Genomic DNA, 17787 nt, shown 5'->3' with positions numbered 1-17787 from the left:
GCTTGGTCTATTTAGCACAGCCAACAACATTTCACTCTATGCGAGATTCTACACCGCCAATCCTTCCAACTGTTACTACGTTTGCACCCATGAACCCACCAAATAAATTATCTTTCCTTCAACTGAAAAAATACAACTATGCCTCATCTCCAAAGTAATAATGGTTGGCTATATGAATTGTGTAAATTCAATTCCATTTGGGAAAAGTTAAAAGCCTATACGGACGTATAAAACACATTTTCTGCTATTACTATAGAGAAACACACCAAGCTGCTGGTATTGCCTCATTATGTGCACTACCTTCTGATTTTGAAAATTCTCACTCCAGATCAGTGCAACGATGAGCATAGACATTACAACCTTTTTGTGCATGAAAATCTATAGGTCAACTACAACAAAAACCTGCTAATTACAAAAAATTTAGAAAAATTTCTTTAATCCTTCACATCCCACAATTTACAACAGTAAGCGAGCGATCCGTGGATTCCTCCTAATAGCAGTCAAGCTTATCTTGTCTGACCACCCAGAACTGATCTTTGTGTATCATCAAAGATTTGTACCACTCCAAGCAAGACGTGGATAAATCTATGTTACCTGTACAAGGGGATAACATCATTGCAATAGCCACTGCAATCCCTCATATACCAGAAAAAAGAAAACCTAGATTACATCCCAGCAAAATCCCAGCTGCTGTGCCACATGCTAATCCATACTTGCTACTTCTTCCGGTTAATGCTGCAGGGCAATTTTTCGGGATAGTCAGCACTACATATACGTATTGTTTAGAGCTACTTTATTGAAATATCTGTTTCACGATCCAATGCTTGCAGCAACCCCACCACCATCCCTCAGCCCCTGAAGGTAGGCATGCAGTGTTCTTTGAACACTGTCTGCAACAACCCTTAATCTTCCCTGATTGGCATCACCAGCAGAATTCCCATTCACTTCTACAGTTCGAGCTACTCTTTGTTTGCATCTTTCCCAATCATCAACTCTCAGCCAGCACGCCCGTCCACCATGGCTCCCCTCCATTCCCAGAAACAATGCATTAGCATTCTCACCAAATGCATATCTCAACCTGACAGATACACAGTAAGGCAACCAAGCAGCACCACCAGCGGCGTTAATATGAGGTATGTGTGCATGATCAAGAACAACCGTCAGCGCAAAATCAACAGAATTATGAGCCCGATCATAGTGAATATTGCTTTTGGATGCAGATGCATTTTCTGAGCTACCATCACTACTATATCCAGCATGATTCTCAAGACACAATTCAATACGGGATTTTTGTGTAGGGACCATGTCACCCCCTTGCACTTGAGACAACCCTTTCTTCCAGGCAATGAGTTTCAGGAATTCTCTCAAAACTGAAATAGGTAACGTCAAAAGTGTAATGAATGACGCAACACGGGAAGCGTCATATGGCTCTGACGCAACACGGCGGCTGAAGTAATCACATATTTCTCCTATTTCTGGTTGTGTTAATTCCTCTTGGGCACTTCCGGGATTTTGCTGCTGCTGCTGTTGCGACTGATGAAACCTCTTGACACTAATAACTTGCAAGAGAAGTTGAACCCTGTGAACGCTAACAGCAAATACATAGCCCCTGCAGCAACAACTCCTTTCAGAAAACAGGAACTCAAGATCACAAAAAATTACACATGCTCAAATGAACCAAATAAAACTAGCTCACACCCAAGCGATTGTCAGTAGAATATATTGAAGTACCAGTAACTTTACTAGACACAAAAGGCCACCATAAAAAACTTCAGAGAAGATATTCCAAATATGGAATATATAATTCAGATTATACATTTAAAAAGCACTGAGCTTTCTGGCCAATTGAAACAGAGTGCTAACAAGTTAGATAGTTTAAGATACTAAGCAGAACAGGTTGAACATCAAACACAGTAGACTAAAAGAAATTATGTGAAACTAAAAAAGGACAAAAATATCCGGTGAGAATCTTTTTTTAATAGATTGAGCTTGATGAAGTTCACCAGGCCAGGGAATACGGTTCTAAAAGGAAAAACCAAGAGCACAAAAACCTCAAAGAAACATGGTATAAATGTTATTCCCAGACTCTTCTTTTACAGTAGACTTGCCTGACTCCTAAAATATAATATTAGAAGAGCATGAAGCCACAATAAAAATAACCCGCAAAAGATTCCGATATTTATCAAGGGGTTATAGCATTACTTCTTTGAGCTGATCATAAAAAAACATGCTGAATGAGTTACATTACATGACTATTTTACCGAAAAGCCTAGGAAAGAAGTTGAAATGTCAACACTCATAACATAACTAGAGTTCGACCTGCTCCAAACACAATGAATGATTAAGGAAGAGCATCTTTTTTTAGAAATGAAATAAAAAAGATATAGTAACATTAGCAACAAGAGGAACAAGTTATATTTCTACAATTTAAAATAAATACAAAATCAAAATAGAATACTCAAATCTCTAACTGTTACAAAAAGTATCTTTTTATATAGTATCTACCCTACCCTCAAATGCTCCAGAAAAACCTTTCAAAGTCCTCATTATTTCTCCCCCCTTAGAAGATAGAAAATTCATTTCTTGGACTCTATTTCCACACTCCTACCATACTCACATATAAAAAATTACAAGGATGTGGAGTCATGTCCAATAAACATCCGTACTTCTCAAAGCCTTGAAGAAATATTAACCCCGTTATATTGTTTCCACCACATAAGACACTGCACAAGCCAAGATTTTTTCTCCTATGCAACATAAGTGGCATCAATTACAGACAACATATTATTAGCAGAAAATCGAAGCTAAGTATCAATGTTTAGTGACAAGAATACATGCAAAACAATTCAAGCAGAAATGAGATATCAAAATCCCAGGTAGAGGCAGGGGAAAACAAGGAGAATGAAAAAATGACGAGCACCACTTCAGAAGGGTTCACTTTCATGCATTGACAGTGTAAATTCATGTAAGACGCATCCAATGTAGAGGAAAATGTGAAAACTAAGAACTTGGAGATTCTCTTCCATTTACAGGTTCACGTCATGCATAAACAGTGAAATTCATGTAAGACGTGTCCAATGTAGAGGAAATGTGAGAACTATGAGTTTGAGATTCTCTTCAATCGCCAGGTTTACACATCCAATTTAGAGGATATGTGAGAACTTGGGATTCTGGAAGTCCCTTTCCAATCCCAAGTTTCAAGGTTCGCTTCCATCCCATTCTCTCCACTACTATTCAGTGCAGGAGAATTGGATAGGGATTAGATAGAATACAGAATGATTGGAACCTTACCCCACAAAGAAGCGTAAGGCTGGCTGCTCCTGATCCAAATTCAGCAATGCACCTTCATTTTCTTTCAGAATTGATCCCAAAATCTCCTTCAGAAGGTCCGGTAACTGAGCAAAGAGCCACAGCACCCCAAGGTATTTTAAAATACCTCTGAGAACCTTCTTGAGAGCAACAAGAGGAACCCATCCACCACCATACCCTCCATCATCACCAAGTCCAATAATTGCAGTATTCAGTTCTCCTCTGACATGAGCAGGTACACCAGTACCAGGTGGTCTGCGCAATGGCATCCCTGCATTCACCCCAGCTAAATTCGATGCTGGTGGAAGGCCATTTGCAGCACGGTTGAAACCAGTTACAGTGTTTGCTGGGCGAGCTAATCCAGCAGAATTAGAGAGATTAGTCCTGTTGGTATTTGCAGCTGGAAGTTGTGAACCAGCATTTAAACTATTTGAGTTACTCAAACTAACTGCTTGTTGAGAACCAGAAAAACTAGAGTCAATTCCATTCAGCTCCTGGGCAACATGTTCCATGATGAAAGGTCGAAATTGTGGACATGGCAGTGAACCTCCAACTTCTGGCCCCCCTTTAGGTGGTGTAGCTGGTTGCAACCAAACCTGATCTCCAGCAAAACACCTCATGTCAACAGCAAATTTTTTCCGATAAATGATGCGAATCCAGTACGGACCACGTAGTACCACAGAGACATCTATTGGCAGCAATGAACTCGGAACAATGCCAGGACCACCTCTTCCAGCAGCTGCTGCAGCAGCTGCCAACATTGCAGCATTAGGATGGCTGTGCGTGCCATGTGTACCCACAGTAGCTGAAACAGGATTAACTCCAGGTCCGGATGCAGGCTGATTCATGCTAGAGTTCACATTGCTTGGTAAAGATGGACCATAACTAGTCTGCTTTCCAACAGAAGAAATAGGCGCTGTAACACCAGGAACACTAGAAACTGGAGCTGCTCGTGCCGGCCGCGTTGCAGCAGCAAGAGCATGCAAGGGTCCTGCAGTGAGACGGATGCAGTCCAAAAGGGATGCAACTTCAGCCCCATTGATGAAATCTTCAAGAAACTGTGAGTTTGTCAAACACAGTAAAATGGAAGTCGTTAAGTATTGGAACCACAGTGGAAGTTTTGAGCTTAAAATATGGATAAGTCTGAAAAGGTGTATAATAAAAAAGTTAAAATAAAATAGAAAGGCAATGCCACCACATGCAGAATCTTTCACAGGACTTCCATAGTTTAAACCACAACAATGTAATGGAATAAAGTATAGATTCAAGCTCTCAAGAAAAGGCCAATTATAGGTTCATATGCAATTGAGGCTCATCGTATTGTAGACAAGAAAAACAAAAGGAATAAAAGGAGACAGGAGAAAAAACAGAACAATTCATATGTAATAAAATGGAAAGCAAACCTTTGTATGTGGCCAAAGTTGATCAGGTGAAACATGCATTGTGCAGCCCTCTTTACCCGATTCCCATTCAACCACGAAGCGAGCAAGCACCCCAGAACCGAAACTGAACCACAGACTCATCAGTCCTACTGCCTCAATTCTGAATTGCTTTCTCATCTGTTCAGAAATTCTATCAGTTGCATCAAAAGGTCCTTTAAGTGCAGCCGGTGCTTTACTTTCAGAATTTGCATTATTTTCTTCAAACTTTTCATCAGCCCTAGCACCAAGCAACTTTCGCATACCAAGTGCAAATGTTCGAGCATTAGATAGCCTTTGGATATCAGCCACTAACTTCTTTATACTATCAGCATTAACCGAAAAATAGCTCAAGACAACACCTTCAGAATCATAACGGATATGAGAATCTGCATCAGATGTATTGGCAATCCGAATTCCAGAACCCCATGGAGTACTATTGCTTCCTTTCTGAAGCTCCCACAAGTCCTGGAAGTGCTGGTCATTAATTTTCACATCCCAATACATACTTCCAGGTCTACCGAGCCGTAAGCATATATGTTGCCATGCGTCATCTCTGGCAAATGGAACTCGGAACCATAAGTTCGAGGATGCACTTTTAAGACCCACTTCTTCAACGTATGGGATGTCAAGTGACTCCATCTGACTAGTAAGCCGGGCATGTTTGATACATAGTGAGCAATGCCTGACTACATGAAGAAGGGAAGAAACATATATACTAGAAGGTGCATTCCCTTTATTAGCTTCAGCTATAAGACTTCCATAGCTATACTCTTCGGTTTTACCAGAAATATCTGAAGAAATAAGCATCAATGACTTAGATATATGGGTGCCAGCAGACTCCACGAGTTTCCTTCGCTTATATGATCCTTCAATGGACTGCATTGCTTGAAGTGATGGAAGTGAATCCAACACATCTGACAATGTACGCTTCCTGGGCAAAATGTTACATCTGGAAGCTGCATCTTGCTCTGACTTAGTACATGTTGCTGAATCTATTGCTTGGGCTGGCAAAAAAAACATGTGCATCAAAAGTAAGCATGCCTACTGAGCATTTAAAAAAAAAAAAATGTGGGAGGCGTAGCTATAGCAGACAGATGTATATACACAACCATGTAAAGATATATAAACGGCAATTGCAGAGGTGCTTTGACTTACATCCAGGACTTAAGACCAATGAATTGGACTCAGAAGTCCTGAAACCACCTGGTACAGTTCCCACAGCAAAGTTTCGTGGGCCACTAGCTTTTCCACTTGATCCAGAAGCTGGAGGGCAAACTCGCTGTGGTGGAGATAGGAGTCGAGCTGACTGATTTGTAGATACAGTCAGCTGGTCTTCATCCAACGACGTATAAGATCCAACTCCTGCAGAGTGAGGTGATCTGAGAGAAGTCAAATCTTGCTCAGACTTCGAAGCTGTCACCTTTTTCCCAGTTTGACTCCTTCCTGGAGCCGCAGCTAATGAACCAGATGAACCCGACTGTATCACGCCCTTGTACATGGAGCTACTGTAGTTTCCTGCTCCCCGATCCCACTTGGGGGACAGTGTTCCAACTTTAAGACTCTGATAATTAGCAACACCAGAGCCAAAATGAGATGCAGGAGAAGAACCGAATGTTGATGGGGGAATTTGACCAGAGAAAGAAGGGACAGAGGACCCTTTCTCAAGTTCGAATACTTCATCAACAATAGAACAAAATGTTGATGGCACACGGGAAGCAACTATAGAGCCTTCCAAGCTGAAGTCAGCAAGAAGACTATTTTCAGATGTTTGGTGACTGCCACCATCATTAGGTAAAACTGAAAGCAGTTTCTTGCTGTTGAGAAGACTCAAATTGAGCTCATCCTCACATATCTGCATCTGACCAATGTCAACAGTTTTTACACGAACCACGTTACTCAGATCAGCAAGAGATTGAGCTTTTGCAGGTGAGTCTGACTGACTTTCTAGCAATTTGAACACAGGTTTGAAGTCTTTGTCAAGTTCCATCAGCAAAAAGTATGCGCTTCCACATTCTGGAAAACCCATAAGCAACAAATTTGTACCACAAGAAATGCTCTTTGGCACCTTAACTGCTGCAGACCCATGTTCAAAGACCTGGGGGTTGGATTCATATATCATAAAATCATTAAAAAAGCTAATCTCGTCAATTACCACTAGTTAAGCTTAAATGATTTAAATTAAACTCCTAAATGCAAACACCATAATTTGATCCAGCCATTGCATCTACAATACGTATGCAGCAAGATAAGAAGATCAAATGAAATGCTATAGAAACTTCAATATTATTGATATAGTGGCAACTAATAATCAATCTATGGGAGAAGCAATAAGCCATGCCAAGGCAAAATGGCAGTCCAATTTTCTCAGATTCAAACCAGGAAGGGGAAAGAGGAAAGAGAGTTTTAACTATATTTTTATTAGGGAGGTTTGACCATTGGTCCGACAATCGAAGACAATAGAGAGATGCACGGAGAAGGTTTATAATATCACGATGTGAAGGTCCCCTTGGTCAGAGAAATTCCACCATATTTTCAATTTCATCAAAGTCAAGGCAGAACAAGTCTGAAAGAATGACACAAGTGGATTATTACTCTTCCTTTTTCCTAGATTGCTAGTCCTTTAAAGCAGAATCTAACAGACTAGGGAGGAAAAAAGAACATTAAACATATGAGGCCCATTACACCTGTGGTGCACCTATTTGTTCAGGAAAATGAGAAAAGCGTGGTAATCTTCCAGATAAATATGTGAACAATGTACCCAAGGCCCGAGGGTGAACCTAGCAGTTCATACAGCTCAAATGAAGATGATGAGAGACCAAGGTTTGAATGCCAAACAGAGGCAAAAAAGCTAAGTGATTTCTTAACATCTAAGTCGTGATGGATAGAGTCACCAAAAGAAATGGGTGAATTTTCACGTCTATCTAATCCTTTATGGATAGAATTACTCGAAATCTGTGCTGATAGGAAGGATACATGTGCTGGAAATAATCCAGGTGTAGAAGTTGAACAGAACACTACAATTATCACAAAAGAGAAGATATGTAAAATGTGAAACTTATCATCTAGTGATGAATGAGCCATTCCGAAACCACTAGAAACACAGCTCTATTGTGTGCCACCGATTCCACCAACAAAAACGCCACGACCTTACATCAATCACGGACCATAATGCTAAAAATAACATATGTATGGGAGGAATGGAAAGGACAAAGCGAAAAAGACGACGATGTAGATGCACACACATTCTGAAGGGAATTAGTTTAGACATGGGGAACCTGCGTTTAGTGGTCAAACAACATAAAGATACTGTGGCTAGCACACTTTTCTAGGACATTGCAAAGAAGATGAGTAGATGATTCCAACGTACTTCACTGCGTTTTGGCTCTAGATTTGTCCCAATCAATTTTAGGTTTATCCCGACTCTTTTAGAGATAAAACAACATAACCTGCGACCAGGATATCTGTCCCAATTTAAAATGTGTGCAGGTTTTAGGAGTGACTTCTTTCAAATCAGAAATGGGATTCGTATTAGATTTGTAAGGCGAAACAAATATTTGAATTCTACAGGTTTACACAGACATTCATGTTCATAGGTTCATAGCAGTCCATAGATATCCATTCTGTTCAATGTTTCAACTCAATCTAGTGAAATTAGTCACACTTGACGCTACCACTGTTGATGACTCTCCATGGGTGTGGCATGTGCAAGGCATCATTTGCAACTCCCAAAAATAGGCACCAATGACCATGAAGTTTCAAAAGATCTACTCCCTCCGCCCTAGTTTATGTGTCACTCTTTCCTTTTTGGTCAATCCCAAAAAAGAATAACAACTTTCTCTATTCAGTAAAAATTTAACTTTAAACTTCCCATTTTACCCTTAATGAGATGACTTATAGCCAAACAATTATCTATAGCTTGTTTTAGACCACAACTTCCAAAAGTCTTGCTTTATTTTTTAAACTTCGTGCCCAGTCAAACACCATACACATAAATTGGGTAGGTGGGAGTAATATATTGCATGGCACCTTGTCTGCATACTCTTACTAATAAAGTTTTCTTATCCGGGTAATCTTACTAAAAAGTAAAACAATAATCATAGCTCCACGCAACCTAATGCTTAAGCAAAGCTTATGAAGTTAATACCATTCCTGAATGTTAAAGGAAAGCAACTGCGAGAAAATACAAGACAAAGGAATACTGAAATAATAATTAAACCTCTCTCGTCAGAAGCCTTCGCTCTCCAAATGAATAAACAGAATAATCTAATAGCCAAAAGACAAGGAAAAGAAAGATAAAAGATCCATGCATACCTCAAGGCCTAAGAACCTCCCAATACACGCAAACAAATGTAAAATGCTTTTGCTTCTCAAGCTAATAAAAGCCTCAGCAGCTGACATACTTCCCTGGTTTAGGGCCTCTTCACAGTCAATAACTACTGATGATGATATAACATTCTTGGAAGAGTGAAGAATGAAGTGTCCATTCCTGGAATATAACAAACAATTAAGAGTTTGCAGAAAATAATAGCATTCTAATTCTTGTTTCCTGGCTGGGATTCTCAAAGAGAGAACCAGAAAACAGCGCACTCGAAGCATCTCGCAAACATCAGAAGCACTTATGACCGAAGATAATCTCCAAGGACAAGTATTTCTAGTCAGTTTATTTGATCGATTTTCTCCTTGGACATAAATTATCCAAACAAATCATAGACAATCAGGTAGAATTTCTTAACAATATCTGACATTTCTGCAAATATTGCAATGATCAAGCAACATCCAACGTTATGTAGACGAACATCCTAAAAATATATACACGCATATTTTCAATACAATTCGCGAAATAAAGGCTCCTCTAAGTAAATCAGTTTCCAAATTTTTTTCATTCCCTTATAAATGCCCTTCCTATCTCATTATTGTGTGTGTGTGTGTTGGGGGGGGGGGGGGGGGGGGGGGGGGTCTGTCTTTTTATCCAAAGGCATTTGCCACAACTGGTTATCACATCATGGGCGAAGCCACACACTCTAGAGAAGTGAGCACTTCAAACAATGACGCCTTGTTGGTTTTTGAATCTCAACTTTGAGGAAGTGGATTAATATCGGGATTATTGTATATAGGATGTAGAAATTATTATTTGTTATAGTACTAACTTCATAAATATGTGGTATGTATAGTTTTTGCGCTTATTACTCTTGAAATTCGTATGTATTATTTATTTAGCTTTATTTGCGCCTTTATAGACTAAACTCCGCGCTTTATTGTCGTTTTACACTTAAATCCCCAACAAACCTTAGCGCCTTTTTTGCATTTCTTTCTTTGATAACACTGAATCAAAGAAGATGAAAGGACCATAACACTTTTATATACGTTCATTTTCTTCACAAGCTGATATTCAAAAATCCTAGTGTATAGTTTAAATTGAAAATTAAGCATGGATGAGGAGAAGATTACAAGACCAGTTCCGTGGGCTGATGTTATTTGTCCATGCCTTCCAAAAACAAATAGAGTTTCCTATCCCCCTAAATCCCATGTCCAAGTTGATTCCAGATGACCCAAATGTCTTTTTGATGAGCTATTGTGGTTTGACTCTCAGGTTTGACGATTTATCAGTTCTATGGTTTTTTCTCTAGTATCACCACTTACAAGTGAGAGAGAGAAAAGAGGAGAGAATTGAGTGTAGTTTTGGGAAAATGACAAACTAGTCCCTCCCATTATTAACATTTTTTTTAATTAACAGGGGTGTCAATGCAAACTTGCGCACACTTCAACTATTCACTGGTAACGAGCAAATCTACCCAAGGCTTAGGCACGTGCAAAGAAATCACCTAGTGTTGTTTTTGTCTTTGCTGGGACTTGAACGCTGCTGTTCAAAGTTTGCACCCAGTTCATTGACCACTACATCACACCCGTGGATACTGCTCTATTATTAATATATTGGTAGTGTGCTATTTAAAAGAACATGACAACCTGTCATTTCACATACCAATTTACATTAGGAAATATCGAAAACTTAAATTTTGCATCTTTCGGTGTTTCACAAACCAATTTAGATTAGGAAATATTGAAAACTGAAATTTTGCATCTTTCGGTGTTTCCCATGTACAAACTCACAAAAAACATTCTTGGCCCACCTCTCTTGCCCTCATCCACAACAAAGGTTGGCCCTCAGTATTCTGCACCCATGGGCATATGTCCTGGTGGACTGTTCCCTTTCTACAGAGCTTCATAGGCGTTGTCCGGTTTCTCAATCAAATGTTTGGATGGGTAAAAATAGAGGGAAGAAAATAACAAGCTGGGATCAGTTTTGGTTCCTTTCGGAGCAGACAGTGGCGTCAGAGCAAGAGGAAGAGCAGACTTGAGGTCGAGTTACATTCTTTTCTGCTGTGACACTGTATGCTGACCCAATAAAAAGACTACCACAGACTCAGCAGACCAAACTCAACAAAAGTGTGAAATGGTCCAAGGTTGTTCGAACAACTCAAGTGTTGCAATTGGTTTCTCATTAATCGGAGATAACTATTCCAACCCTTACCCTACCGATACTCATTTTGATTTCATGCTAATACTTGGTGGCAATAATTAGAGCACATATACCAACATTTTCCATGTTAGTTGTAGATAAAAAGTTTAAAACCCCAAGTGAAATCAACTTCCAAGGAGAAAAGAAAAAGGGGGAAACCTTATGTTTATTGCAAGGGTGAAAAACGATGAGCCAAAGGCACGTACACGCAGGACTTCCTGGCCTTGATACTCCCTGCTGTCGAACTTGTTATCCTTCTGCAAAGAGAAAACAGTTGGGCAAGAGTTAAAGAAGGAAAAAGCTTATCATGCAGATATAGTACCAGAAAGTCGAGACAAGATTAGGGGACACCTTTCAGGAAAGATTATAAGTTCTTCTTTTTTGATAAGGTAAAAGTTAAGATTATAAGTATACTTCATTACTTACAAATAGCATCTGGACCTCAGCTTGGTTGTCTTAAGATATCACTTTATTAACATATGCAAAAAAGATCCACCAAAGTTGGTCCCATGTCCAGACTTAAGAAGCAATAGCAGCACTTTAACATGCAAAAAAAAAGCTCTGAAACTTAGTCATCTAGAATCTCCGCCTTTTGGTTTGGGTAGAGATGATAATCGAGCAATATTATGACTCTTTTTATGATCGTAATTGGGCCGCTTCACTATTCCATTTTCATTAACCATATATGCTCTTCGAGGATAAACTAAAATCAACGACAAAGAAGGCTGCTGATCAATTACATCATGTGCAACAATGCACAGTTCACTATTTGCCAGTCTATATAGTATGTCATATCAACACAGGAATTGTTCTATTAGTGGATAACAAAGAAACTTACCTTTGCATACGAATTGCCTAGAGTGTCAATAAATAGACCTTTTACTATCGAGCATGTACCTTTTTCATAAAGATGGTCAATAAGTAGACCTCACTTATCAAACAGAAAAGTCAACAAGAAGACCTTAACACCCTAATCTCTGTGAACGAAAATAATGCATACTCCCTCACATCTCCAAAACCTTATCGTTAGGACTGACAACACATTGGTTGGTATAGAAATGACCTCAGTAGCTGGAATCATGCGTAATATTGAGTTAACACAACGTTCTTTTTCCTTTTTGCTTTTATCTCTTTCCGTGATTGGTAAGTTGCACACAGTTTGTAAGCTATTGTACCTGTACCGACTTGCAAGGTATTTAGTAAACCATATTTGGTCACTACTAGCCTCTAAGCGCCCCATCTCAACTATTCTGTTAAGCTATTCTCAGTTATCCCCTAGTTTTTCAGCAGCGAATACTACATAAAATAGTAATTTAAGTACTTGATCCACCCAACAGCAACCAAACAAGAAGCTTTTTAGGAACACATTTTATTCTAAATTTTAGATCCCATGTGCAATGGCACATAAGGCAGCCTAAATGAAAGAGAATTGCTACCTATATGAAACAGAACTCCCTCTAAATTTTCTAAGCATATCGGGACAACTGGCAAGTTCTTTCCTATATAACTGCTGGAAATGCCCGCAAGCCACACAGGAGAGATAACCCGCACTACGCAAGCCATGTGCGACGAGCTCGACCCAGAAGGCAAATCCCCTGCTGTCGTAGGCAGGGGGTTTTGAACCTGAGACCTCCATTATGGGAGCCCCATGCTCAACCAACTGAGCCACCCTTGCGGGTTAGTTCTCTGACATACTTAAATTGTTTATTATCAAGACTCCATCCTTATCACAACTCTACCTATCAGACTTGTATTGCAGGAAGCAGACGACATAATGACAAAAATAGCTGTTTGCAGGAAAAGGCAGAGATTGACTTGAACTGTTCCATCCTTGCTAACCCATACTTCAATTTCTTTTTAACTCAGTGGTTAAGACTGGTTAAGAAAGGTAGATCTATAAAACAACACGTCGTAGACAGTTTATCCAACCATGCATAATAACCAATATGGAACTTATGACTTGCATGAGTTCTCAAAAATTCCAATAGATGTATTTAAAATAACTAACCTTCCGAGAATCAGCAAGCATTTCTTCTACATGGCATTGAAGCTGAACATCACCGGGAACTCTACATATCTGACCATTTTTCTCAAGTTCTTTAAAAATCTCTAGCAAACGAGTATAGCGATTGCAGCATATCACCCTAAGCAGCAACTTCTCAATGTCAATACAACTCTGGTCAAGGGAAAATTCTGCTTCTTTTCCAGTCAGAGGATCAATAACAAATGTGCTATGAAGACACTTGATTCGCAGATCCGGTCCGGGTTCAATTTTTATAAATGGGCATGTTCCAATTTCGGATGTTCCAGAGTTTTTATCCATATCCAACCAATACAAAATCTTCAGCCCAGGAGTACGCAAACTGGCAGATTCAGACTCCCCATCTTGTGATGTTTGTGTGGAGCCAGCACTACCACCCTGTCCAGTAATACCATCAGTTATGAGCTCAAAACGAATAGCATCTTTCCACCTGCCCTGGCGAAGTGTTTGCACTTGCCTTATGACAGTGTCCATAACAAGTGCCACACAAAGCTCATGCAGGATGGAGTATAAGGTCATAAATGGATTGTCTGCAGCAGCCATTCTGCGTTCCAAATCATCACCAAGAGCATGCCGCCGAAAGTCATCCAGCTTCATAGGGCCACTTCTCTCACCAACAAGCAGCTCCATATGTAATATCCTCCACATTGACAAATGTCCTCGGTAACCAAGGGTAACTAGAACCTTAAATTCTCCTTCCACACGAAGCAGAACAGTACCGTTAGAAACTTTGACTTCAGTAATGTCCTTAGGAAGCGAAGCCTCAAGGAGTTTAGACCTAACAATTGCGTCTAACTTCTTTAATGCTGGCTTTTGCTGGTCGTCATTTAATGTGCTCTGCAAGCCTACATCTTCGATACATTTTGGCAAACGCTCATAACTTCCGGTAAGAAGAACTTCAACAGCCGAAGGAACATCATAAATGGGAGCACGAGCTTGTTGTAGTCCTTCGTGCATAAAAAACAACGAGTCTGCTGCTTGGGTGAAACATGTATCATGACTAGATAAAGTTGATGCAAGTTGCTGACTATACTGTATCAGGGGGACCTGCAAACCAGAAAATTGCATTGGTAAAAAAGAATTTAGTTATGGAGTATGAACTGCAGTCTCTAGGAGATTGATGATAAAAGTATTTAAGGCCAACCGTTATGTCCAAAGGTCCAGGAAGAGTTAACAACCATATTTCTACAGTCACCTAGATACTGAATACAGTACAAGTGAATCTTTCCTTTCAGAAAAAGACATACGAAGCAATGAAGACATGACAGGGAAAAAACAACATGAAGACAAGCCTTGTATTTACCAACACATACCTTTGAAGCGTTTATTAAATCTAAAATTACAGGTTCAAATGATGCTACAGAAAATTGTTTGAATTACAGGCAACTCATTGCTCTTTTGGTATGGGAACAGTTTTCGAAGATGCACTACTCAGCTGAGGCTGCATAATGTCCTGAGTAGAAGCAACGGGTATGGGAGACATAAAAATGATGATCACCTTGAAGGATAAAAAATCGATTGGTGTTTGATGATTGACAATGTTGCTTTTATACACAAATTCATAAAAAAAATGTTGCTTTTTATATACAAATGGTCTTCTCCAAATAAAGAAGAGCGCTTTAAGACCCTTTTCTAGGTCTTTTTGCCCCGTGAACAGACAACTAGCTTTTTCAGGGACGTATAACACGGACCCGTCCATATTGTGCTGGTGAAGCTTTTCTAGAGGGTAGGTGGGTCGTATAGAGAGAGAGAGAGAGAGAGAGAGAGAGAAATAGGAGAGCTTTTGAGGGGATTGAAAATGATTTTGCACATTTAAGGAATAGTCTTTTTCCTTTGATTGCTTTTTGGTGCACCCTGGATATTCCTTTTGTATAGAGGATCGCGTGGCTTTTGTAGAGAATCATGTTATGATGTAGTTTCTCTACTTTTGGTATACTCTTGTATACGGGAAATTTTTCTTCCCACTTTTAATAATATTATTTACCTTATCAAAAATAGAGGATAGGTGAGAATCTCTTCTACAATTACCTAACGGTAGAAGGTCTAGTTCAAACCCAATACTAGGGAAGAGCTTTTTCATTTTGGTTCCCGATTTTCTAGTAGGTTTTCGGTTTTGATGTTCAAAATTTCGGTTAATCAGTTTGGTAGTCCGGTTTTTAAAATTCTGTACTTTTGGTTAACTGAAATTACATGTTGTCCCCTTTGACCCATAATCCTTTAACAGTCCACTACAACACAACAGTCCAGCTGCCCACCCATACCCATGACCATAAGCAGATAAAATTGCTCCCTTTAGAAACACGACCAGATATGATCTCCCCACACCTGTAACTCTTTGCATGAATATATGCATCTTGTCAGCAGTTAGTACAGAAATGCCCGAACCCCGAGGAAAAACAAGTGCATAAGATGGATATAGTTCTTTATATCCGCTGTAAGATTTTCTATTTAGACGACGGGTAGAATAAGGGTACTCCTAGAGCTTCTTCCCTTCCCAAGAAGCCTTCGACAAGGAAATCCCTTATCACCTTTCTTCCACTACCATTTCGCTGCATTAATAGGGATTAATAAACAACTAACAAACAACCTGTTAATACAACTTGGACAGAGAATTGAGCAACCATAAAACCTTCGGAGCTGTCCTCGACTTTTTTTCCTTTTTGATAAGTGTGACATTTATATGTTACCAGTCTAAAAAACAAAGTGTCCTCGACATTTACTAGAACAAGAATCCCCCCCCCCCCCCCCCCCCAAACGTCTCATTTTAAGTTCTAAATTGCTCCTGATGATCCATCTTTACCCATTCCAATCACCAAATTCCATCAGAACAATATACTGTATAAATAGAAAAGGACAATCCTACCAATTCCACCACTACTCTTTGAATGCACCAACAGCTAGCATTATTGCAAGTTCCAAATTATTTTTCAAGATTAATCTATTTTGAATCGAATTATCATTTCCGAAAAAGGAAAATGATAAGAAAACCACATCATCCTTCCTACTCATTCCACGGCTTACCTTTCTAAACTTCATAAAGATCCATTTTTCTCCATTCCAACTCTCAAATTTCACAAAAACAAACACATAACCCTATTCATTCTATCACTAGTCTCCCCCAATGCATCAAAACAAAGAAAGAGAAATTCCTTTTCTTCCTAAGCCACGAACGAGAATTTTACCCGTACCTATGCACGGGCAAATTTAGCATCTTTAGTAGTGCACCCATGTTCTAGAAATCCTAAATTGGCCTCTACTTATGCTGGTGGCGTGGGAGGGCAAGAAAAAACCACCATTACATTTAAACAAGAAAAAGTAAGTGATAGTCTTGAATGTTCAATGAATTAAAAGTAGAAAGCAACCTGTTGGCACCATTTGGATAGGACATTGAGACGAAGCATACGTTGTTGAGTCTTAACTACGTATTTTAAAATCCCAATTTTCTTCTCAGAATCGGATAAGTCAGATGACTTGCACTTATCCACTAACTCCTTTAACGACACATACGACTCTTCAGCTGTTCGGCTTACCAACGCCGAGAAATCCACCGTTTGTTGCCCTAATTCCGCCATCTCCGCCGCAAAAAAAAAAAAAACTCTTCTCCGCTCAATTCCTACTTTAGGAATGCCATTTAGTAGGTGAATTACTATTTAGGGTTTCGAAAAATCGTGGAATTTGAAGAGTCAATTATGACCTGTAGATATGTGTGGGTGTTTTTATTCTTTTTTAATGACGCGAGTGCTTTGTGAATTCCTAAATATGACTTCTTTTTTTTTTTTCCTTTGGATTAGATCGGATGTCTAAAGGATGCGTAAGGGCGAAGGAGAGGACGGGCTAATGGAATATGGTGCTATATATACTACTAGTAGTATTTAGTTGGAGAGAAGTCAAACTTGGAAAACTTTGATTGGTTTGACCAAGTTCTCAAAATTGATTTATTTTGGAAGAAATGGTCTCAAGTGAAGTTTAAGATGACGTCATCAGATGAGTATCAATTTTGTCATTGGCTAAGAGCCTGATTGGATGGACTTAATTTAGCTCGTTTAAAGTCAAAATAATTTTTAAGCACTTGTTTTAGCTAAAAGAAGAAATTTATAAGTTATGATTTCTAACTTATAATTCAAAAGTTATAAGTTGGTCCGAATATGCTCTAAACTAGAAAGTGTTTTTGTAAGAACAATCAAATTAAGTTATTGTTAGTGTTTACCAAATGAACAATCCAAACTATCCATTACCAAAGATTCTATCTGGACTACTGATTCCGGCACCATAGCTATAGAAATCACCTGCCTTTAAATTTTGTTATCCGGATTCGATGTGTGTGCCCCTTGTATTGTGTTGTATCGTTCCCACATAGTATACATCTTTCAAGCTTTGTAGAACTGTAACTTTGATTCCTTTAAATTGAATGTTGATTTCTTTTTCTCATTCACTAAGTACAAAGTACACGTGAAATTCATCAACTAGCATCAAATTAAATAAATATTCAAGCAATGGAT

The 17787-nt window shown here is 39.2% G+C and overlaps 1 protein-coding gene across 1 annotated transcript; it reads right to left on the bottom strand.

The window, feature by feature from the left end:
- Positions 1–226: 226 nt before the first annotated feature.
- On the bottom strand, positions 227–17124 carry LOC132645295 (mediator of RNA polymerase II transcription subunit 14). The gene is made up of 8 exons (XM_060362204.1): positions 16651–17124; positions 13256–14335; positions 11407–11504; positions 9042–9216; positions 5886–6825; positions 4713–5734; positions 3292–4367; positions 227–1609 (listed from the first exon to the last, which is right to left on the bottom strand). Exons 1-8 carry the CDS (start codon positions 16858–16860, stop codon positions 811–813), a joined length of 5400 nt encoding a protein of 1799 aa, XP_060218187.1. The 5' UTR covers positions 16861–17124; the 3' UTR covers positions 227–810.
- Between the last annotated feature and the right edge of the window lie 663 nt (positions 17125–17787).

This window comes from Lycium barbarum, chromosome 6 (assembly GCF_019175385.1).
Source record: "Lycium barbarum isolate Lr01 chromosome 6, ASM1917538v2, whole genome shotgun sequence".
In the NCBI taxonomy this organism is placed as follows: domain Eukaryota; kingdom Viridiplantae; phylum Streptophyta; class Magnoliopsida; order Solanales; family Solanaceae; genus Lycium; species Lycium barbarum.
This window is presented reverse-complemented; position numbering and strand designations above follow the sequence as displayed.

Coding starts and splice junctions, on each gene's coding strand:
- LOC132645295 (XM_060362204.1), bottom strand. CDS start 16,860: ATGGCGGAATTAGGGCAACAAACGGTGGATTTCTCGGCGTTGGTAAGC. Junction 9,217..11,406: donor ACCCTTGCAATAAACATAAG/GTTTCCCCCTTT, acceptor GTTATATTCCAG/GAATGGACACTTCATTCTTC. Junction 4,368..4,712: donor AACTTTGGCCACATACAAAG/GTTTGCTTTCCA, acceptor ACAAACTCACAG/TTTCTTGAAGATTTCATCAA.